Raw genomic sequence first — 24,052 nt, 5'->3', positions numbered from 1 at the left:
ATTTATCTTTTTCATTATTATTAATTAAAATAAAAATATAATAAAGGCGGGAGTTTGGATACTGGGAGAGAGACTCGTCGCTAATTTACGCGGGTTTCTCGGGGCCGGCAGATTTCGTACGCCGTCGTCGATCTCCTTCGATTTCTAAATTGGGTATCCTTGTTTCGGCGTTCTCAAGCCACAATCCGTCTGAATTTCAAGAAAGTTTCAACATTTCCCCCTGAAATTTTAGGGTTAGGGTTTTGAAATGGGGACGAAAGTTTCAGACGATGTGGTTTCCACAGTCAGATCAGTCGTGGGTTCCGACTACTCAGATATGGACATAAGAAGGGCTTTACACATGGCGAATCATGACCCAACGGCAGCCATCAATATCATCTTCGACACTCCAAGTTTCAGCAAACCACCTGATGTTGCAGCCGCCACTCCTAGCCCAAGCGGCGGCTCCTCTAATGGAGGGAAGAAGGTCAAAGATGGAATAAAGGGCTGTGCTTTCGCGAGTGTTGGAGCGAATCATCGCGCAGAGGATGAAGAAGATGAGAGTGTTGATGTTGGGGAAGAGAGTGTTTCAGGGAATGAGTGGTGGTTTGTGGGTTGTTCTGAGTTGGCGGGGTTGTCGACATGTAAAGGAAGGAAATTGAAGTCCGGTGACGAATTGGTGTTCACGTTTCCGCATAGTAAAGGATTAAAGTCTGAGACTACGCCTGGTAAGCGCGGCTCTGGACGGGGAAGGCCAGCTTTGCGTGGTGGTGCTTCTGATATCGTCAGGTTCTCTACAAAGGATTCAGGAGAGGTGCTTTTTTATTATTTGGTTGCGGATTCTCACTTTTTAATCTGTTATGGGATGAAAAATTGTTAACGAATTCTATATTGTGGTATAGATTGGTAGAATACCAAATGAGTGGGCACGGTGTCTTCTACCGCTTGTGAGAGACAAGAAAATTAGGATAGAAGGGAGCTGCAAGTTGGCGCCTGAAACATTGAGTATCATGGACACAATTCTTCTTTTTGTAAGGTATGCATACAAAATATTGTGTTCCTATTGAAAATGCTAGGATATAGATGCATTGGTTTTTGAAGTGGTGTGTTTGTATTTGAAACAGCGTGTACATTAATAGTTCCATGTTTCAAAAGCATAGTGCAACATCATTTAAGGCAGCCAGTAATACGGCAGAGGAGTCAATGTTTCATCCTCTCCCAAATCTCTTTCGGTTGCTCGGTTTGATCCCCTTTAAGAAGGTACTGGTTTTTCCTTGCCTATGATACTTTAAATTGCTGACTGTTTTATAGATTGCAGTTTACAGTTCCCATATGATGTGACTGCGAGTTCTTGTGATGGCAAATGAATATTTAGGCAGAGTTTACTCTTGTGAAAATGTTTCATCGTTCTTCTTCATATTTAGGCAGAGTTTACTCCTGAGGACTTGTCCACTAGGAAGCGACCTTTGAGTTCCAAGGTAAATATTGCTTATTATATTAGCAATTTGAACTTCGACGCCTTTCTTGTCTAGTTTTACATCTGCTGTCTGCTCCTTTGGAAATAGGATGGTTCTGCTGTTTCAGCTCCGTTGCTTCAGTTAAACAAGGTCAAGACTCTGAATCAAGATGAAAACAGAGATGAAAATGAGCCGTGTATCAGTGATGGTGATCTTGATAATATTGTCGGTGTTGGGGACAGTTCTGGATTAAAGGTATCCTCATTCCCAGGAATGTTTGCGTACTTATATTCGGCATTCGAAACTCATTTGGCAAATTACGTGAAACATTTTGCAACAGGAAATGGAAACTCCACATAAACTTCTGTGTGAGCTTCGTCCATATCAAAAGCAGGCACTTCATTGGATGACCCAATTGGAGAAAGGAAATTGCACTGATGAGGCAGCAACAATGCTTCACCCATGTTGGGAAGCGTACTATTTAGCAGACAAGTAAGCCATGTTTCTGTTACCTGCCAACTTTAGTGCGAGTCAGATGAGATATTTACTATCTGATTTATGTCAATAGGAGGGAACTTGTTGTCTACCTGAATTCTTTTACTGGTGATGCTACAATACACTTTCCTAGCACCCTTCAAATGGCAAGAGGAGGAGTATGATCTCAATAACCCGCCCACAAACAATTTTTTTATTTATCATCTACATTTTGTCACTTTGTTATATAGCTTTTTTGTAATATCTTTATGATAACACTTTTGCAGATTTTAGCAGACGCAATGGGTCTCGGAAAGACCGTAATGACCATATCCCTTATGCTTTCCCATCCTTGGAAAGTTGAAGGAGAGAAAGTGACCAGCAGTTCTTTAGATGAGTTCACTAGTCTCCCAAAGGCAACCAAATTTCCAGGCTTTGATAAGAAGATTTTTGAACAGAAAAGTGTACTTGAAAATGGTGGTAACCTGATTGTATGTCCGATGACACTTTTAGGACAGTGGAAGGTATTCTATAAATCTGATGCTAACAATTTATTTCCATTCATGATGCACATGCAAATTTAGTTTGGTTATACATCCAAGTTGCTATTTCTTCTTTGTCAGTGGTTATACTGATTTTTTTTTGCACTTGCTTTATGATCAGTCAGAGATTGAAATGCATACAAAGCCGGGGTCTCTATCCGTCTATGTTCATTATGGGCAAAGCAGGCCAAAGGATACAAAACTTCTTTCCCAGAGTGATGTGGTAATCACCACATATGGAGTTCTAACATCCGAATTTTCGGCAGAGGTGGTTTTCATAGTCTTATTTCGGGTCATTATTAGTCCATGTATATAGTTTAGAAATGCATCACATGAACAGATTCTTATCTTCTCTGCTTTTTATTCTTCTTCTTAGAACTTAGCAGACAATGAAGGACTTTATGCTGTTCGATGGTTTAGGATTGTTCTTGATGAGGCACATACCATCAAAAACTCAAAAAGCCAAATTTCCTTGGCTTCTGCAGCTCTGGTTGCTGATCGGCGTTGGTGTCTTACGGGTACTCCTATTCAGGTGATTGATCTTTTTGTCGAGGATTTAGAAAGAAATCTTTGTTTCTGGGTCCTAGGCCAAACTTTCTTAGGACATTGCCATTCTATTTGTGAAATAATTTTAGTAGTTGGACATTTCATATTCACCTGAGATTTGAATAGTCTAAATCTCTACTAGAAGGAGATCAACTTCTTGTGCTTGTGTTTTTTTTTAATGTACAGAAGTCTCGATTCTACCTCAAAACTTGTTTTTAAGGATGTGTTCTATAATGACTTGTAGTTTACTGGCATAATAATATTGGTTCATTCAAATGGATAATGGATAATGATTTGTTTATCATATCTGGGACTTTGTGATCATTCCACATGTTATCTTATTAACAGAACAATCTGGAGGATTTGTACAGCCTTCTACGGTTTTTGAGGATTGAGCCATGGGGAACTTGGGCATGGTAAGGGTCCTTATCTCTCTTTGGTTGAAAAAACAGTACATTTGGTATGAAATGACTGAAGCTTGTTAGTTTGGAACATATCGATTCTTAGGTGGAATAAACTTGTCCAAAAGCCATTTGAAGAGGGCGATGAGAGAGGCCTAAAGCTAGTGCAGTCAATCTTAAAACCCATCATGCTTAGGAGAACCAAGTCTAGCACAGATCGAGAAGGAAGGTAGGAATACTACAAGTAAAAGATCTGTCATCTGTTACTTCCTGATACTTATAAAACATATTATTTTCCTTTGAATTTCCTCGGTTAACGTGAACCATGTTTGATTTATATTAGGCCGATTCTTGTTCTACCCCCTGCTGATGCACGGGTCATTTACTGTGAACTCTCGGATTCTGAGAGGGATTTCTACGATGCGCTATTTAAAAGATCCAAGGTATTGTTTGTCCTCGTGATTATTTAGGATTTTTTACTCGGACTTTCAGATGCCTTTACTGAAGATACTAACGAATTCTTTCAGGTCAAATTTGATCAATTCGTTGCACAAGGCAAAGTTCTTCATAATTATGCTTCGATCCTGGAACTGCTTTTGCGTCTTCGACAGTGTTGTGATCACCCATTTTTAGTGATGAGGTGCGTCTTGTATCCCCTTGCTTTGTATTTAAGTAGAGACACATAGTGCTGGTTGTAACTTCCATGGCTTCCATATCAAGTATTATTCTCACATTCAATCTACTTAATCTGTTGTACGACCTTGTCTGAAATATCCAAGAAAATATCGTAGACAATATATGGGCACTTTGTTATAAGAAACATGCAACTGCAGCCCTTTTCTGTTTGACATTTTGTTGACACAATTGCCATATTTCTTATAACAGTCTCTTGTTTTTTATGCATCAAGTCGAGGTGATACAGCGGAATACTCTGATCTGAATAAGCTCTCTAAACGTTTCCTTAGTGGAAAGTCTTCTGGTCTAGAAAGGGATGGAAAAGATGTACCATCAGTGGCTTTTGTTCAGGAGGTAGTAGAGGAACTGCGCAAAGGAGAACAAGGAGAGTGTCCAATATGCCTTGAAGCATGTGAGGATGCCGTATTAACACCATGTGCTCATAGATTATGTCGTGAGTGTCTCTTGGCAAGTTGGCGAAATTCTGCTTCTGGATTATGTCCTGTGTGTAGGTATCTTGACGTTCTTCCTGTTATTACTAGTTTCCTTTTGATGTCGTTGCTGCTGATTCCACCAAATGTTTGTGTTAGGTCAAGGTTGGCTAATAATGGTTAATCTCTATTTTGCAGGAAAACTGTAAGCAAACAAGAACTCATCACAGCACCAACCGAGAGTAGATTCCAGGTTGACGTGGAAAAGAACTGGGTAGAGTCATCCAAAATCACTGCTCTTCTGGAAGAGCTTGAAAGTCTTCGTTCTTCAGGCTCTAAGAGCATTCTCTTTAGCCAATGGACCGCTTTCCTCGATCTCCTCCAAATTCCCCTCTCTCGGTATAGCATTTACATGTCTTGCTTATGTTCAATTGTCATGGCAATTATGAGAAAAGAAAAAATTGTTTTCAAAAACATAAACTAGAACAAAATTTTAAATTGTTTTTTTCATGTCCAGGAACAACATTTCATTCGTCCGTCTTGATGGCACTCTAAATCAGCAGCAACGAGAGAAAGTCCTTAAAGAATTTTCCGAGGATGCCAGTATAATGGTTGGTGTACTCCCATTACATTGAAATGTGCAAACTTATACTTTTCTAGGTTTTTAAATTGACGTCAATACTCTTTTTTAATTGTTGGATAGGTAATGTTGATGTCTCTAAAAGCTGGTGGTGTCGGGATAAATCTAACAGCTGCGTCCAATGCTTTTGTCATGGTATGGCATATCTATTTGTGTTCCTTAGAGACCATATCAGTTATAAAGACCATGTAATAGTTCATGCCACATTGGGTTTCAAGATCTTGTAAATGATTACTGCACAATACTAAATAGGTTTCGAAATGAAATAAAATCGAATTGTGTCGTATAGGATCCATGGTGGAACCCAGCGGTAGAGGAACAGGCTGTCATGCGTATCCATCGTATAGGACAGACTAAGGAAGTCAAAATCAGAAGATTCATCATTAAGGTACCCTCTTCATTTCCAGCGGTTAATCCTCATTTGCATATCCAAATCATCAAATCTTGTTGCTGAGTACTGATTATTAGAACCCTTGTGGGATATGTTTGCCTTGCCTTTGTGCTAGGGTACAGTTGAAGAGAGAATGGAGGCGGTTCAGGCGAGGAAGCAGAGAATGATCTCTGGGGCTTTAACTGATCAAGAAGTACGAAGTGCGCGTATAGAGGAACTCAAGATGTTATTTACCTGAAACTATACAAAACTGTTCTCTATCATACAAGGGGTTCTACATATGTGAAACTTGTCACATTCTAATGCAAAGAGAATCAGAGATTATAACGTATCTGAAAGCGTGTTTTGTCCTTTTCATGAGATATGATGATGAACAATTGTCACAGTTTTGGGGAATGTGCAGTGACGGTTCCCAAGTGTATCATAAAACCTATCTGGGTTTTGCTGTTTTGTATTATAGAAAGCTCCCTTTGTAATTGGAATTCAGATTATTTTTTGTACTTGCGTTCGTTTAATGAGCTGTTGCAACTTTATATCATACAGTTAACTCAGTGTGACAAATCTGCGCTGGTGAGAGTTGATCTTGGAGCTATAGGTACTAGTATATGATAATGTGTTTAGAACAGATGTTTTAGGTAATGTATTAGCTTCTTCGAAGCCAAAATTACGAACAGATTGATTGAAGTCGTCAAGTCGTATAACGTGTAAATTACTGTATCAATGGTAGATCATATGTCAAATGGATCAGGTGCTAAATTCTATTTTCTAGGGTTTATGAGTTTAGTCACGATTTGTTCTCAAGTTAGGTAACAACTAACGTGTGCGTGAGTATTATTAAGTATCTTATTATATAAGATGTATATAAAAAAAAAAGAGAAACCTCTAAAACGTTGTTGAAAAACTATCAAATCCTATCCTAACTTGAAATATATTTTGAGATTTTGGGTATAATCTGAAACTATCCATACCGGATGAGTGTTTACCCGAACTTAACTTGAAATTGAAATCTAAAATTATCTGAATGGATCTTATTTCTCTAAACTCGAAAAACTCGAAATACAATCTGAACCGGATACCCGAATGCGCACCTGTAGTTCACTAGGAAAATAATTACTATTAGACTATCATCAGTAAGATAATTTTCTAAACTAAGAGATAAGCACATAAATATATATTTAGACATATATAATGCTAAATTTCCTAAACTCAATATTAACATTAATCGATTGCCAAAATGTGCATATAATATCCGGTACTATTACATTTTTAAAAAAAATAGGCAGTTTTTTTATGGCCATGCGAGTCCACATCGATATAGTCTCCATCATTTCCTTGTCTTCATCAGAAAAGATTCAACCGACAAGCCCTGGAAATCAGAAATTAAGAACATCAGTTCTTGAACATATGTTCAAAAATTTCTATGAGATAGAACACATGTTCATGTTTGTTAGGAGTTTCATTTCTGTACCTCATTTCTCGTCATCAGAGTCAACTTTCTATTTGCAAACCTCACTTGATCAAATAGCTGATCATGTTTTGTATCAGTCCATAAATGGTTCACCATCTGACTCATCCACTCCAAGATTACACTCTGGTTCATGACGATTGACGGCAAAATAGTATACTTTCACCAGCGAGTCAGCGACCTTATCTTGCTACTTCTCAATGATATGATGAAATAAATCTTTTGAGTTTCTCTGTGGCTTTATACAGTATGATGTGATCTAGACACTTGACTATCTAAAAAACTTTTCTTCACTAACCATGTAGAAAGTAGTTTGGAAAACCATGAGGACAGGAGGAGTGTCATGTCTTTGTGGCTGTAACGATTCGAGCATAGTGCGGCTAAAGTTCTCAAGCAGTCGGGGTTGAGCTGTCGCCGGAATAAACGGTGGGTGAGGTCAGACCAAATGGTAAAAGTGAAAGGACAAGCGAAAGTTCTCTTTAACATCCTCTTTCAAAAGTAAAGTCAAATTTCAGATTAAACTTTTTTTTCTTTGATATTTTCTTAAACATATTTCATATGATCATATGTCTATATATGTTGAACATAAAATAAAATTCTTAAAACTAAAATTCAAAATTTTGTATCTTTTATCTTTTATATATTTAAAATAAATATTGTGAATTTTTTGTTGTTGTTTACATGTTATTACGAGTATGTAAACTTTAGAGTAAAGAATATGTGAAATTTTCTAAAAAAACTTTATCATGCAAACTTTAGACTAAAATAATCATACGCTCAATCATTTTCATATTATTTTTCTAATGAAAGTAGTTGACTTTGATTTTTTTGATATTTTTTGTAGTAAATAATTTTTATGGTTGTAAACATTAAATAATCGAATCAAACAATAACTTGATGTTTTTTAATTAACAACGTAAAAATAAGCAATTCCCTTACTAATTGATTATAATATGACTTTTCCAGTTTTCATTTAAAATTAATATCTTAATGTTACTAATTAATTATTTATAAGTAATATCTTAATATTACTAAACTAATCTAAATATATTGCTAGTTTTAATTCTAATGATTTATTCTTTGTAGTACAACTTGATTGTAAATGGAATATCAAATTGTATTTTATATAGAAAAATCATTAAATTACAAAATTTGAATTAAATAAACATTATAATGTTGGAAAACAATAACAAAATATAATAATGAATATACTAAAAAATGTATTACAAAATTTTTGGACATAAGAAAGAGTTAAGGAAAGTTGATTTAATAATTGTGTTACAATATTTTATTTCTTTAAAAGATTGCATACTTTTTAAAATAAAATAAATATGTAATAAATAATCAAAAAATTAGATTAAGAAATGAAGATAAATTATTAAGTTTGATTCTCATTTTGCAAATTAATATTTTGGAATCTGCATTGATAATTTTTTTGTATAGCCATCAGAATTTTATAATAAATATGTAATTTAAAATTAAAAATAATAAGAAAATAAAGAAGGAAGAAAAATTACATAAAAACAAATAAATAAAATTGAATACAATATGAGAAGGGATATATATAACAAAATATATAATTAACCTCTTTCAACCATGCAAGAATATAAACCAAACAAGGTAAATATTTCAAATTTGAGATATGGTGGAGGAGGGGATATGAGAATTGTTATTTATAGAATATCCACTGATAGAACTTACATTTCTAAAATAATTTAATTAGAGGAATTCATATTTTTTTTGTAAATTTAGTTATAATTTAGTGTTAAAATATGGATTTAAAGTATAGATTAATGTACATGATTACATGTGTAACTTTTTTTTATTTGAAAATAAATATATTAAAAATTAAATGCCAAATGAACCAATAAGGAGAAAGTAAAAGGTACTTTTATAAATATGATTTAGAAGGTACTTGTTATATGAGTGCATTTTATGTTCATTAATATGAAAGACACTTCTTAATTCGTTCTTATATGAGTGGGTTTAGATATATTAGATCATTTCCAACTCATCTTGGGCTCCTTTACAGAGACCTCTAGACTCTATTATTATGGGATGGGAGTCCTGATTTTGAGCTCAATCATGTTTATTGCATAGTTTCCATTCATATCAGAATTGCATACAAGACTCATGTTCAACTAAGCTTTTTCGATAGATTTACCAGTACAGCGCATACTTTCAAGAGGTAAGAAACGGAAATAGAAATTGAAGTAATTAAGTTCATAATTAAATGTCATCAACCTGCTCAGCCACCACTAAACTAATCTAATATGACTTGTATGTGGGATGTCCTTGATCACGCTAGATATATGTTATGTATGTATTATATAGCTAAAAATGAGAGGTTGTATATTATTATTATTCCCCATTGGAAAATAAAATTTTATATGAAGCCAATCAAACTGTTTTCGAGTAGAATTAAGATGAGTGGATAAATTAATCACATAGAAAAGCATATTACTAATCAAAGCCTTAAATGAAGGAGGAAAAGGAAAGACGTATAGTGATTAAATTGGTTCACATTTTCAAACACATTCATTCTATTATAGTCCTAATAAAAACAAAACTAAATAAATCAACCAAAAAAGCAAAAGGCAAGTCAAATTTATTGTTCCACTAGAAGATTACGGATTTTTAGTTGTTACGTTGTCAAAAATACGATATATATCTATATATATATATATAGTTTTTTATATTTGATATTTTGTACAACATAATTTAAACTTGTGTAATGACGATATATATAAGAAATTTCATAAGTGGATGCATATTAAAACACTCTCTCAAACTATTTGAAATTATATGCAAAACTCAAATTCTATAGACAGTACGAAAAAATATAAAGCTCAAACCGAATAAAATCAGAATAAATCTTAAAGCAACACATCGATATGTCATCGACACGAGGATACTATTATATTGAAGTATATCTTTAAGATGTATACGTACGTCGCCATTACACTTATTTGTCAAAGAAACCTTAATTTCTTGAAAGTAAGAAAATAACATAATCTCCACAAACATCTGTCCTTAGATTGAGGAGCATTAGGACACAAAGAGAATTTAATTTGCATATGTCTGAATATACACATATTCATGAATCTATGGAAGGCTTGCCATTTGCAACACTTCAAAGTTAAAAAAAAATGATTAAAAAGTATTACTGTAGTTACTTGACAAACAATATATCTTTGAGTACTTTCTAACTTCTATGTTGTATATCTCTCTAGCAACTTATGAATTACTAACTTTTGAACCCCATTGAACTGTTAATAGTGACAATCCACATGATTAATGTTTCTGTTAGTTAGTACATTATTTGGCTCATTCTTGGGAACAGATAAAAAGATGTTTTCGATATCAATTTCATTTAAAAAGTTGAGTCCAAAGTTTCGGCTTGCAAGGCTTTTTCTTGAACTTTGAGGGAATGTCCTTAAAATGAGTTTGATCACATGGACGACGTAATATCAATAATTCAACACCCGGTTTCTTCAATAAAGTTAAACTATATTTTTCAAAAATTTACATTATATTTTTATAGTTTTGTGTGTGTAAAAAGTCGACTACGAAACAAATGTTAATTAATTAAGGTCCTCAAAACTTTGCTAAAACCACAAACATTGGTAAGCTAGCGTGTTACAGTTTGCTCACATCGTTTACAAAATGGGTTAAATGGGATGAGGGGTAACTCATTTTAACACACTTATTAGTTGTTACACTCCTAATCAACCCAATCTATTTTACAATATTATAAGTTTAACCTTAAAAATAAAAACTGTAATACTACAAAAATTACGTTAGATATGTCCACATCACCATTTATGTTATTAATGTACTTTCTCGTTGTTGTAGTTGTTGTAAATTAAATATGTTACCTAATCTTATCTTCTTCCAAGCCGATACGGGAGTTAGTAGTAACCCTTTTTTTTTACGTTCATGAGTTAGTAACTTCGAATCAAAATCTTCTTAAACAATTTCTAGATCTTAAAGGTCTTGTCTAATTGGTCAACGTCTAGATTGGTTTTGAACTCGAACGATCATTTGGAGGAAATCTCTCGAAAAGTATTTATGATCCAGCCGCCCCTTCCAGTACGGCTACCTAAGATTTGTATGAATAATTTTAACCATAATATTATAGAAATGTAGTTAGATAGTGTCTAGGGTGGATTTGTAGTCCAGTTACTACAGTATGCAACTAGAAATGTTGGTCAAAACTCAAAAGTCAGTTAGGCTTGCTTTCCAAAGTTTATATATAAAACTTCAAGTATCATTATATAACCAATTCACTCAGGAAGAAAATGAAAATACAAAAGAAGAAAATGAAAATATCAAGAACCAACTAATCCTAGTCATCCCTAAAACACGAGATTGTTGCCTTGGGCTGAGACACTTTTAGATCATCCTATTGAACAAATTTCGTGTTATATGTCTTTTTTTCTCTAAGATAAAAGAAACCGAAAAATTTAAGGACACAACTTTATCGTGAAAACAGTTGAAAGCATCACCTGAAAAAGTGGAGTAAAAGTCCGAGTAGAGAAGGCTTAACTATAGCGAGGCTAGTTCTGTAAATTACAAATCAGGATTACCTCATGGACGAACCTCAGTACCTAACCCTTTGATAATTATTGCTCGTAGTTGTGGCAGCGCAAGGCCTTCTAGTCAAAGCAATGTCCTCTTATTTATTTATAGAAATTTCTACACTTAAAAAAATCAAACATTATATATAGACGAATTCTCAATGTTTCTTTTTCACATAAAGCTATCTTGGTTCTCCTCGGAAACATTATGGGTGGTCACGGTTAGACGTGGTTGACACCAATCATATAAATGCTTTTGTACTGCTTATTAAGCAATTCTTGAAAACTTGTTTAAGAGTTATACTTAAAAATATCGTTTCTTCGTAGTTTTTTAAGTTTTAAATCGCACTGAACCAATAGAGAAGTACTCTAACTTTGTTTTTATATATGAAAACCAAGAAATTTCGAAGGAATCTCTTCTTTTTTTTTGCACATAAGAGACCATACCATGTTAATAAGTCAACATTATGTCGGTACTTAAACTCGTGACATTAAATACTTTCTCAACATTGGATTTTTTCTCATTATGGGTATTGAAAATTATAAAGCAAATATTATTGTTATAACAAGTTCTACGTATACTTTTGTGAACAACGAGATATGATTAACCAAAACAGGATTTTTGTTTTGGTAAATAAAATATCATACAAATCTTTTAATGCATACATAAGTTTTACAAACCTAAGTAACAGACATAATGGTCAATATTATTAGTATAGGGGTGCAAGGTGCAACTGGCAATATCCGATCCATGGATCTGACAACTTGGTCTATGCACTCATTGTTAAGATAAGCATTATATACACCTTAGTTCTCAGATTCGAGAAGAGATCTATACAATTTTTCCTATTATTCATATATATATTTTTCCTCAAATTCCAATTATTCATATATTAGGTCTAAATAGTAACACAAAACTGTACAAATGTTTTAGTGAGTTTAAAAAACGATATATAAGTGGTTAAAAACAAGATAACATATAGAGTAGCGGATGAAAAGATAAGCATATTATTTTATTTTTGATATGGTATTTGTAATTGGTTACAACAAAGTATACCTCACCATATACATGATACGTATACGTACCAAACACAACCATTATAATTTATAATACTCATATCCGGCTATATATCCTTTTAGCCTTCCATCTATCTGCTATCTTGGTAAGCAATGAGATATCAAACGCATCATTTTCAAAGAAATTGAGAGATACTAATAAGAACTTACTAAACGGCATTTCAGACTGTAATTTGCCTTTCGAACCTCAAGTAAGAATAAAGAGATGATTGGTTAAAACTTAAAACTTGTAGTTTTATTTCAAACTTTTTTAAGCTACAATTTTTTCAATCTAACTTTAACTGTTCTAAATTTGCTTCACACTTCTAAATATTTTCATAGTACAGTACATATCTTTTTCTTGTTCTACGTATTATTTTATAAAGCCCACACAGCTTCTAGTTATTTACAGCCACAACACTTATTTTAAACACGAAGTCACTGCCAAAAAACATCTTACATCCACAGTCCCGGCTAAAAATCAAAACTAATCACCTCGGAAGCCACTTTTCTCATCAAGTATGTCTCACCAATTCTTCTAATTAAACATTAGGGTCATTATAATTATTCTTAAAAGTATTCATAGATTTTTCATTATTTACAGGGGTCGGCTGACTCCATAATAGTACACTCCTTCCGCCGACACGGATCTAGAAACATATGATTTGTTTGTTAGATCATTTATAATGGTCCTCTATTTTTTTCTCTCTATAATAGAGATCCTTTATAATAAGGGTGAATTTTATTCTAATGGTCCTCCATTTTCACCTCTAAAATAGAGATTGCTATTTTTTCCTCTATATATATATAGAGAAACTCTATTTTTTCTTACAAAAGTTCCTCTATAAATAGAGGAACTCTATTATAGAGGTGAGAATAGAAGACCATTGGAGTAAAACTCACCTCTATTATAGAGGAAAAAATAGGGAAAACCATTGGAGATGGTCTTACTGGCCAGTTTCGTTAAAAATTAATAACTGAAATTAAAGATGATATAGAAAAATCAAATAGATATATATATATTTTAAAATGATACAGTGGTAAGCTTATACATATGTAATATAGGTATGACACGTGAATAAAAAAAATAACATAAATCCAGGAACAAATAGCATGTTATTTTACACAATAAAAAATATATTTAGTTTTTGTTTAAATCACGCATAATTTTTATGCATTAATTATCATATTATCTGTACAAATCAACGAATTAAACATATGATTATTGAACAAATCACTCCGTAGATTTTAACGCAATGCATTTTTGTTTAGTATCTCCATATTAATTGCATTACTTTTTTGATTATTTGTTTCCTAAAATTTGCTAAATTTCTTCGTAAATGTGAATTGAATCCTATACAAAATTGTAATGTTAACGTTCCATTAGCGGGCACGTAACTTCTTAACATTTATTATTTACTTCTAAATTAATATACCATATCCATTATATATACGGCTTAATTCAATGGATATGAATTCAATACTATACTGCTTACTTGAAAGAAAAAAAAAAGAGTTAAAAAGGTGAATTGATAAGGTTGACAAAGAAGTGAGTTCTAATAGTTGACCGAAAATAAATAAATTGTCATAACGAAAAACGTTGAACAAAATATAAAAAGCTGCAAAACCAAAATCCCATAAATGGTAAAAAAAAAAAAAAGTAAAAACCTCATCAAATCATTAATCATTAGTCATTGTTAAATCTATACTTGAAAAATCATTAGGATAATAAATTGATAAGAATTCTCTACAAATCTCCCCTTTGCCTTCCCATTGGGCAGGCACAGATTCTTAAAGAACAAAAACTCAGAAACTGAAATACCAAAAAATCCACTGTTATTTTTCTGTAACTGAAAAATAGAAGAACCTAACCAAAAAGACACAAACCCAATTTGTCACTTACTGTTTTATTTCATAACCTTTTTATATACACTCTGTACAAAATTCTCAAAAAAAAATCACTCAAAAAAGGAAAAATATCTTATAAAATGAGTGAAAACAAATAAAATAAAGTGTTGACAAAAAAAAAATTATAAAATAAAATAAAGTTTAATACTGAAATTTTTTACCATTTATATTCCTTCCTGGTTTATCTTTCTCCTTAACTCACATTTCCTTCTTCTCCTCTCTTCTCTCTTCCTAAAGCTTTTTTTCTCTCTCTCTCTCTCTCGAACTGTAGAGAGAGAAAAGCCTCCCATTTTTTTTTTCACAAGGCAAACCTCTCTCTCTCTTTCATAAACCCCATTTACACAGAATAGAGCCAAAAAAACCACCGCCATTGTAATAAGAAAGGAGAGGAGAGGTTTAGGAAAAAAAATGGATGGTGTTTCACCAAAGTTCGTGTTGCCGGAGACATTCGACGGCGTGAGGATGGAGATCACAGGCCAACTAGGCATGATCTGGGAGCTTGTGAAAGCACCAGTGATTGTTCCTCTTCTTCAGTTAGCCGTTTACATCTGTTTGGTAATGTCTGTCATGCTTTTATGTGAGAGGGTTTACATGGGAATCGTCATCGTCCTCGTCAAGCTCTTCTGGAAAAAACCAGACAAACGTTACAAGTTCGATCCCATTCACGATGATGAAGAGCTTGGTAGCTCTAATTTCCCAGTCGTCCTCGTTCAAATCCCCATGTTCAACGAACGAGAGGTCCCTTTTCATCTTATCTCTCTCTGTTCATTGCTCTGTTTTTTTTCCTCTGTTTCTCCTCAAAAGTTTTATGATTTCGAGAAAAGTACCCTCAGATTTTACGGGAAATTAAACTTTACCCCACGTATTTCATATTCCTCCGCCGTTCCAAATCCCGAAACGGCGAGAGTCGTGACTCATATTTCTTTATTGTTCATTGAGAATTTTTTTTTGGGGGGGGGGGGGGGGGGTTTCTGGATAAACCCATAGTTTTGGGGGTTAATCTATAGTAACTTGCTAAAGTAGTGGACTAAAAGTGAAAGAGTTTGACAATAGATTTATTTTTGCATCCCCGTGATTTTTGCCGTGCAGGTTTATAAGCTATCAATAGGAGCGGCGTGTGGACTCTCTTGGCCGTCCGATCGTCTCGTGATTCAAGTGTTGGATGACTCAACAGATCCTACTGTTAAGGTTATTATTTCTTTAAAAAAAAAATACTAAGTCCATTCACAAAAAAATATAGGGTGCTACACTATTAGTATTATTTTCCGCAACTTTCTCTAATTAAATTAAGATATTTTAGCATCTTTGAAAAAGATTAATTTACTTTCTAGAAAAAGAGATGTTATATTTTCCGGTAGGTAAGAAAGACAAGATTATAGAATCATTAGATTTTTTTTTTTTTTGTGTGATATGGTGGTGATTTAAATGAGATACTTAAAATGTGCAGCAAATGGTGGAAATGGAGTGCCAAAGATGGGCAAGTAAAGGAATCAATATTAGGTATCAAATAAGAGAGAATAGAGTTGGTTACAAGGCCGGTGCTTTAAAGGAAGGACTCAAACGTAGTTATGTCAAACATTGCGAATATGTTGTCATCTTCGACGCTGATTTTCAACCCGAACCGGATTTTCTCCGCCGTAGCATCCCTTTTCTCATGCACAACTCCAACATTGCCTTGGTTCAGGCTCGATGGCGGTTCGGTAATTACATTCTCTCTTAGCACTTAATAATAATAGGAGTATATCTTTAAATTTGATAGTAATTGAAATAGCTTGTTCATTGATCTATAATAGAAAAAAATGAAAAATTTGACACTTGATTATGTTGTTGTTGTGCAAGTGTCATGGTCAAAATATTACTGAATCGGTGTCTTCTTTGTTTATGTTTTATGAAAAAAAAATTAATGTTGTTTTTTAGATTCATTAAATGAAAGCTCGTGGTTTTGGTTTTGTAGCTAGCTACATTAGTGGTGTCGGTGGTATATGCTTTTCAATGTTCTTTTTATTATATATATATATATAGAAAATAAATATCGTCTTTTCCTTTTTCTTGCTTACATCTTTTTTTTCCATATAATTCACCTTTAATTTTTGGCTTTTTCAAATGGTCTTTTCATCAATTTTTGTATTTTTCTTTTGAGATATAATTATTGTTATCTCCTCGGTGTATATTGTCTGATTGAAGAAGTAGGGTTAGTTCTGTTTGTGTCGGCGGAGTAGCTGCACTAGTGTTAGTTGTAGTGTCTAAACCAATTATAAAACATCACGTGTAAAATCAGGTGCGCTTTGTTTACATTAGAGTTTTAAGTACACCTCGCCGCACTGGATTTAAAAACTAGTCCTACTAATTGTCAAATACACCGGGTCGGATTAGTTGCGGAATCCCGGGTCAACGGATAATTTTGCTGACGTCATGTCACGTTTCTTTTATCTGCTCCGCGATTTCGGATCCGTCGGTCAATTAACCGAATCGGTTTAATCCGGTTTAGATGAATCGGATCGGGTTATGATGGTCTTTAGAAGTTGTCGGGTCTCTGATACCTTCCACGTGCTCTTTGCCTTACTTTAAATGCTCAAGTGTGAGACCCCATCTTTGTCAGTATTATGTAAAAGTATTATTATTAGTATACAGTGTGAGTATCGTAGTCTACTGTGGACTTTGCGTTTCTCTTGCCGACACTTGGTGTATAGTAGTATAGTGTATATTTCATATAGTTTTTGTTTTGGTATTTCATTCTTTTATTTATTTAAAGGATGAGTCCAACTCCCTGTTTAAAAAATCTCTGCCTAGCATCGATTACGCTCCGTAAAATCGCTAGGCCCACCCTCTCCGCCTCGATTAATGATTAATCCCCACCTAGCATCAAGTATCCGATTATATCGTGTAATCCGATTACTTTCCGTTTAATTTTGTATATACCGATTATTTTTGAAGCCAAATACAAATCAAATATAATTTTTTATGTTATTTAGACATTTAAATTAAAAGTTTATGATGTTTTACAATAACTAATGTACAAACTTTTAATTAAAATCATAAAATTGTTTTTAAAAATAACGTTTTCATGTGTTTAAGTAATTTTAAAGATAATTTTATAGTTTTATATTTTATTTGATAATTTTCTTTTCACATAAACAGAATTATACATATATTTAGTACTATATATTTTTATTTTATTATTAATTTAATAAAATAATCCTAAAATTAGTCTCCAATTAATCCCGTTTAATCTTTAATTTTCTTGCTAGGCGCTAGGCCCACCCCAACCGCCCGACTAGTGCCTAACGATTTCTAAAACAGGGGTCCAACTTAGTGAATTTAATAATTAAAAAATGAGAAAGCTATATGATGAATATGATTGATTTATTAAAAGCTAAAAACAAAAGAGAAGGACGTTACTTCCTGATACTGCCACATTTGGACAATGATCTACAATAAAATTGGTATGCTGTTTTTTTTGTTTGAGGACTAATGTTTTTAAATCTTTTTTTTTTTTTTGCATGCAGTGAATTCTGATGAATGCTTATTGACAAGGATGCAAGAAATGTCGTTGGATTATCATTTCACTGTTGAGCAAGAAGTCGGTTCATCAACTCATGCTTTTTTCGGCTTCAACGGTAAAAAAATTATATAGTAAATATTACTAAAAAACATCATTTAATTGGATTAGAAAGTAAATATTAATTGTTCTGGTAATATCATTAGAGTTTTAGGGGTGATGTAGTTGGTATGTTGTCCGACCAATTGAAGCACAGTATGTGGACCCTAAACCATTAATTTTATTCTTATGTTGTTTATGATAAGTGTACAACTGTTACTAGAAAACTAAAGAATAAAATAAAGGAATCATATTAATCTATAAATAATCAATCATTAATTGATTGATAGAGGAGTGGGGGGAATCTGAAATGTGAAGCAAGTAGGTGTTGCTTATATAAGTACTAATACTTAAATAGTTATATAGTCATTCCTTGTCTTATAAGTAAGATTTGCAAGCTTGAAGATTCTCTAATTAATTGGTTTTTAAAAATCATGTGTTCATTTTATTTAGTAAGGGGACACATTCATTACAGTAGGACTTGTAGATGAAGCAAATGAAAGGCCGATCTTAAATGTGTTGTGTCATTAATAATTTTATAGAAACTTTAAAAATCAAAATGTGGATATATATACTTGAAGCTTATCTAATGTTTTTTTTTTAAATAGGAACCGCCGGAATTTGGAGAATCGCGGCGATAAATGAAGCCGGCGGGTGGAAAGATAGGACCACCGTGGAAGATATGGATCTCGCTGTCCGAGCAAGTCTTCGCGGCTGGAAATTTCTCTACCTCGGTGACCTTCAGGTTTTTATTTATATATTTTTCTGATATTTTTTTTACATAAATACAACAAATAAAATAGTTAGAATAAATTAAATAGACATAACAAATATAGTAGTTGGTGGTGCACTAGATACTTACTTCTCTCATTAAACACATGATAGCTGATTCAAACAAGTTATGTTATAATCATTTTACCTTTTTAAGAAGCAAAGATATTTTGTATTGACTTGTATAAAAATTGGTATACATCATAAATATGAGCCTTTTTTTTACTTTTTTTTCTTTGTATTAGGTGAAAAGTGAGCTTCCAAGTACTTTTAGAGCCTTCCGTTTTCAGCAACATAGATGGTCTTGTGGACCTGCAAATCTCTTTAGGAAGATGGTTATGGAGATCATAAGAAACAAGGTAAGGATAATAATAACACATTTAATCACCTTTTCTTTTTCTGATTACTTAAAACAATATTCAGAAAATTCTTTAATCTGATTTTATTACTGATGGTGTGGTGCAGAAAGTGAGATTCTGGAAGAAAGTGTATGTGATTTACAGCTTCTTCTTTGTGAGGAAGATCATTGCACATTGGGTCACATTTTGCTTCTACTGCGTTGTTCTCCCTCTTACCATTCTTGTCCCTGAAGTTTATGTCCCGATTTGGGGTTCAGTTTATATCCCTTCCATCATCACTATCCTCAACTCCGTCGGTACTCCAAGGTAACTTCGATAGCTTGTATCTCAAGTCATTACCTTTTTGTTTCTTCCTTACTGAGTTGCCTGCGTGTCAAGTAACTGCATTTGCATCTGACTAAATCTTTGACATTTTGTTATTTTTTGTCAAAAGGTCGATTCATTTGCTGTTCTATTGGATTCTATTCGAGAATGTAATGTCGCTGCACCGGACAAAGGCCACTCTCATTGGTCTGTTTGAGGCAGGGAGGGCTAACGAATGGGTTGTGACTGCTAAGCTTGGAAGTGGTCAGAGCGCTAAAGGAAACACAAAAGGGCTCAAAAGGTTCCCAAGAATCTTCAAATTGCCTGATCGGTATGTATACCTTCTACATCGAAAAGTTTATATATTATCAGAGACTAATGAAGGATATACACTAAAATGATACTATGAGTTTATTTGGTGTCAAGATTGAATACATTGGAGCTTGGATTCGCGGCGTTCTTGTTCGTGTGTGGATGCTATGACTTTGTGCACGGGAAGAACAATTACTTCATTTACTTGTTTCTTCAGACATTGTCTTTCTTCATCAGTGGGCTTGGCTGGATCGGGACTTACGTCCAGTAGAGTTGTGTTCTTGTCAGGGAGAAAAAAAAGAGAAGGTTTTAGTAATTTTCTTGGGAAAATAAAGACAATTTTTCATGGAAAATGACAAAAAGGAAAATTAATAGGGAAATGGTTTTGGGGAGATAGATTGAAAGAGAAAGACGTACCGGTAACAAGTAGGAGACTTTTATCAAAGACAAGGAAAGAGGAGAAGCTCCAACTCCAAAGTGTTCTTTTGATTTATTTTTAATGTTCTGTGTTTTTATTTATTTATATATATTTTAGTTATGGGATTTGTCATTCAGTAATTGTGAGATTTTTTATTTTTTCTTCTTTGTTTTTTTTTCCTTTTGGTTTTTTTGAAAGTGTTAGTTTTTTTTTTTTATGGTTTAAAATTCAAGATTCTGCGTGAGTCACAAGTGTTCGACTGATGCAAAGGGTTCAAAATTCCCTATTTGTCATCAACAATTATCCATTTTAGAGTAATTAATTTAAATTTAGTGATTGTATTTACCACATTTGTATTTCATTTAGATGTTTGATTGATAAATTTTTTTACCACTTAGTAAAAAATATACCATTTTAGTAGTTACCAACATAAGGAGGTATGCAATTTCATAATTGTATTGAGTAACATTTACTAACGACTATGAAGAGACTTTTTTTTTTAACCCATGTTTATAAAATTTGGTACAAATTGTTTAATCTCTAATCTACCGGTTAAGTTTATATTAAACCGCAAAATGATAGAAAACAAAAATCCCAAACTTGACGGTGATTTTGTGTGTGCCTTCGACTCCCGTCGGATCCTCTTCCGAACAACAAAACCCTAAAACTCGTCTTCTTCGCTACTCTCCTGATTGTGATGAATTGTTTCTGAAATTGGTGCTGAGTTTTTTGAGGTTGTCTCTGTGGGAATCTTGGGGTTCAAATTTGTACGAGCAAAAACTAATGGAAGGCTATTTGGAATATATGAAAACGAAACAAGTATGTCGCATATGGCCACCGCCAAGGTACATCAGTGGTAGAGAGGATCTGATAAGCAAATTGCCTGATTCTTTGATAACTCAGATACTCTTCTTGTATCTTCCCACTAAAGAAGCTGTTAGGACCAGTGTTTTGTCCACTAGGTGGAAAAGTCTCTGGCTTTTAATCCCCAATTTGGATTTGGACTCTTCCAAGTTCCCAGATTACAACACCTTCGTGGGGTTTATGGAAAAGTTCATAGATTTCTCTAGGGAACACAAGTCTTGCTTGCACAAGCTTAAGCTAAGTATCAGGAAGAATGTGAATGATCCGCCTTGTGTCACTCGTTGGGTAGATGTTGTGGTTAGGCGTAAGCTTGAGCATCTTGATGTTGAGTGCCTTGTGAACCGTAAGTTTTTAGAAGAGATGCCGTTAAGTCTTTATGCATGTGACACGCTGGTGTATCTAAGACTCCATCGGGTATCGTTGGGTGAGTTTGAGTCTGTGTCTTTGACTAGTCTAAAGACTATGCGTTTAGAAGAGAATGTGTATGCTAATGATGTGGTTTTAGAGTCACTTATCTCGTCTTGCCCTGTTCTCGAAGATTTGAGCATTCTTAGGATGGTGAAAGATAACGTAAAGGTTTTACGAGTGCGGTCTCAGACATTAACCAGTCTTCATGTAGACTTTTATTTTGGTGAAGGTGATGACTACGATGATTTTGATAAGAAAGTCTCAGGGGTTTTCATTGATGCCCCTAGACTCGAGTATTTGAAATTCCAAGATGATCTATCGGAGAGTAAAATCATTACAAATTCTGGTTCCTTAGCCAAGGTCAATCTTGTTTATGTTTTTAGTGAGTCTGATTGTGCTGATGTTGCTGACTTACCAAAGCGAAATATGGTCCGTAGTTTTCTTACCAGTATCTCCGGAGTTAGGGATATGAAGATCGCTGACGGTTTTGTGGAGGTATACATGTATCTTGTATCTAGCTAGTTTTCATTCATGTAGTTTAGTTTTTGCTTACGCATCTTTCCTTTTTTTTTTTTTTTTTTTTTTTTTTGCTTTGGTGAGCAGTTTCTCTATTTTAACATAGACTTCGACCCACTGCCCCAGTTTTGCAACCTTTCGTGTCTAGAAGCGGAGTTTTCTTTACATTATCTGGAAATTCTGCCAACAGTTCTTGAGAGTTGTCCCCATTTAAAATCACTCGTCTTGGTGTTGGTAACGACTGACTTGCACAACCCTATAACTTTTTACTCACTTACTTAGAAAGAATGTGTTATCTTATATACACATTCCTCTTTTGTTTGTTTGGAATGTTGTGCTTATGTAGGAATTTAATCCGTCGAGAGAGGATGTGCAAATAAGTTTCTCATCTGTACCTCGGTGTTTGGTTTCATCACTCGAGTTTGTAGAGATAAAATACTTGGACGGAGGGCCTGCTATAATGGAAGTAGCAAGGTACTTTGTAGAAAACTCAAGAGTCCTCAAAAAACTTGGTCTGCATTTGAGGTTTTCCTCGCACCAAGAAGGATTTTACATGCTAAAGGACCTCCTTGCATTGCCCAGAGGATCTAGCACATGTCGAGTTATAGTTTGTTGACGGCTTGGAAGTTTTTAGGTGGGTTTATTGTGATCAGATTAGAGTAGCATTTCCAGCTGGTTACTTAAATTGGACTTAGATTTTGTATTTTTTGTTGCACTCTATTATGATGTCTTTGGAAGCTTTTGGCTACTAGTTCTGGATGATAATTGAGAGTATGTGACTTTTGTCTTCTCTTAAGCCATCTCTGTTTTGATACCATGCCTTTTCAACCAAATTTTACTACTTGTCTTGTTCGGAAGTAGACCTTTAGACTAGTTCGTTCAAAAAACTAGTACTCTGATTTTGTTGATTTTTGAATGATAAACAAACATCTCACGCGATAAAAAACTAGTATTCACAGATCATAACATCACCTTTTTAGATAAATTCAGAAAAACCTTAATGGAGGAAACGATTATGTTCACTCTGTATTCACAGATCATAACATTTTTCTAACCTGGTCCAAGATTGTATTGTTATGCAGATCTTGTGTATTGTTGTCTGAAAGTGAAAGAAAACAATGAACGAAAGAGGATTAAGAGGTCTTAGAACTGGGGAAGAAGATAGGATAAGTTTGTTGTCCGATTATTTGCGGTGTAAGATACTATCTCATCTTTCTACAGAGGAGTTGTCACTTGTGTTTTCTCCATGCGATGGAAAAGTCTCTGGCTTTCAGTTCCTGGGTTAGATTTGGACATTTTAGAGTTCCCAGCTGGTTATTATGAATTTGTGAGCTTTTTAAAAAAGTACTTAGACTTCTCTTAAGGAATCATGCATAGACAAGTTCAAACTTGCTTTTGTGAGAAACATATGTGATCTTACATGACGGAGTTGATCCAACATTTGGAACTTTTATGTCGTTGGAGTTTTTTGGTTGGGATGTTGATGCACCTAAGCATTTACACCAGTGAGACTCTGGTGTCCTTCAAACTCAGATTTTGAGTATGTTTCTCTACCTTGTCTCTGTGCATGTCAATGGAGTAGATAAACATTTAAATGTTCTCTCTCTCTCTTTGGATTTCAGATCATCTATCACTACATGAAATATGAACCGCTGCCCCAGTTTCTTTACATACCCGGTTCCATGTGAACTCCGATAAAATATGATTTGGAAATGTTGCCAAACTTTCTTGAGAGCTGTCCAAATCTCAACTCCCTCGTCTTGGTGATGAATTTGGCTTAAACGTGTTACCTTATTGCTTAGTTACAACATTATCAATTCATCATGATTAAGAGAATCACCTTATTCTCCTACTTCTTGAATTGATTTATATGCAAGACCTTATGGAATTAAAACAGGAATGAACGGATTATGCCCTCACCATCATCACGCATGTTCCTCTCGGATTTAAAGGTAAGA

At 34.0% G+C, this 24,052-nt stretch overlaps 3 protein-coding genes across 18 annotated transcripts; all 3 read left to right on the top strand.

Moving 5' to 3' along the window:
* Positions 1 to 16: 16 nt before the first annotated feature.
* LOC104736280 (DNA repair protein RAD5A-like) lies at positions 17 to 6,074 on the top strand. 16 transcript variants are annotated; one of them, XR_015578383.1, is made up of 20 exons: positions 17 to 793; positions 882 to 1,015; positions 1,104 to 1,239; positions 1,404 to 1,457; positions 1,545 to 1,691; positions 1,777 to 1,928; positions 2,005 to 2,089; positions 2,198 to 2,434; positions 2,578 to 2,720; positions 2,839 to 2,984; positions 3,347 to 3,414; positions 3,506 to 3,628; positions 3,743 to 3,842; positions 3,927 to 4,039; positions 4,308 to 4,586; positions 4,704 to 4,904; positions 5,023 to 5,116; positions 5,209 to 5,280; positions 5,435 to 5,533; positions 5,652 to 6,074. XR_015578383.1 is itself a non-coding variant. In XM_087481996.1 (20 exons), the coding sequence occupies exons 1-20, from the start codon at positions 248 to 250 to the stop codon at positions 5,701 to 5,703; spliced, it is 2,988 nt and encodes a 995-aa protein (XP_087338122.1). In that variant the 5' UTR covers positions 17 to 247; the 3' UTR covers positions 5,704 to 6,074. The 16 variants fall into 16 exon arrangements, 3 of the variants coding, with proteins under 3 accessions (XP_087338122.1, XP_087338121.1, XP_087338123.1); XR_015578384.1 differs by having other exon boundaries at positions 2,829 to 2,984; positions 4,308 to 4,582; XR_015578380.1 differs by having other exon boundaries at positions 2,574 to 2,720; positions 4,308 to 4,582.
* An 8,464-nt stretch (positions 6,075 to 14,538) lies between these two features.
* LOC104736279 (glucomannan 4-beta-mannosyltransferase 2) lies at positions 14,539 to 20,651 on the top strand. Its single transcript, XM_087481994.1, has 9 exons — positions 14,539 to 15,283; positions 15,635 to 15,733; positions 15,993 to 16,245; positions 18,052 to 18,162; positions 18,752 to 18,888; positions 19,160 to 19,273; positions 19,380 to 19,579; positions 19,707 to 19,907; positions 20,003 to 20,651. The coding sequence occupies exons 1-9, from the start codon at positions 14,954 to 14,956 to the stop codon at positions 20,157 to 20,159; spliced, it is 1,602 nt and encodes a 533-aa protein (XP_087338120.1). The 5' UTR covers positions 14,539 to 14,953; the 3' UTR covers positions 20,160 to 20,651.
* Positions 20,652 to 20,871: 220 nt separating this feature from the next.
* Positions 20,872 to 22,911, top strand: LOC104736278 (FBD-associated F-box protein At5g22730-like). Its single transcript, XM_019234725.2, has 3 exons — positions 20,872 to 22,073; positions 22,182 to 22,328; positions 22,441 to 22,911. Exons 1-3 carry the CDS (start codon positions 21,090 to 21,092, stop codon positions 22,708 to 22,710), a joined length of 1,401 nt encoding a protein of 466 aa, XP_019090270.2. The 5' UTR covers positions 20,872 to 21,089; the 3' UTR covers positions 22,711 to 22,911.
* The last annotated feature ends 1,141 nt before the right edge of the window (positions 22,912 to 24,052 follow it).

Source organism: Camelina sativa, chromosome 13, assembly GCF_030686135.1.
Source record: "Camelina sativa cultivar CO46 ecotype springtype chromosome 13, ASM3068613v1".
Classification (NCBI taxonomy): Eukaryota; Viridiplantae; Streptophyta; class Magnoliopsida; order Brassicales; family Brassicaceae; genus Camelina; species Camelina sativa.
Note: the sequence above shows the minus strand (reverse complement) of the source record. Positions and strands in the feature narration are given on the sequence as shown.

Bases quoted from the DNA above. Each gene is read 5' to 3' on its own strand.
- LOC104736280 (XM_087481995.1), top strand. From the start codon at position 248: ATGGGGACGAAAGTTTCAGACGATGTGGTTTCCACAGTCAGATCAGTC. The intron at 1,929-2,004 runs GTAAGCCATGTT...TTATGTCAATAG, and splicing joins GCGTACTATTTAGCAGACAA to GAGGGAACTTGTTGTCTACC. The intron at 4,905-5,022 runs GTATAGCATTTA...TTTCATGTCCAG, and splicing joins CTCCAAATTCCCCTCTCTCG to GAACAACATTTCATTCGTCC.
- LOC104736279 (XM_087481994.1), top strand. From the start codon at position 14,954: ATGGATGGTGTTTCACCAAAGTTCGTGTTGCCGGAGACATTCGACGGC. The intron at 15,734-15,992 runs GTTATTATTTCT...TAAAATGTGCAG, and splicing joins CAACAGATCCTACTGTTAAG to CAAATGGTGGAAATGGAGTG. The intron at 18,163-18,751 runs GTAAAAAAATTA...TTTTTTAAATAG, and splicing joins TGCTTTTTTCGGCTTCAACG to GAACCGCCGGAATTTGGAGA.
- LOC104736278 (XM_019234725.2), top strand. From the start codon at position 21,090: ATGGAAGGCTATTTGGAATATATGAAAACGAAACAAGTATGTCGCATA. The intron at 22,074-22,181 runs GTATACATGTAT...TTTGGTGAGCAG, and splicing joins TCGCTGACGGTTTTGTGGAG to TTTCTCTATTTTAACATAGA. The intron at 22,329-22,440 runs GTAACGACTGAC...GTGCTTATGTAG, and splicing joins AATCACTCGTCTTGGTGTTG to GAATTTAATCCGTCGAGAGA.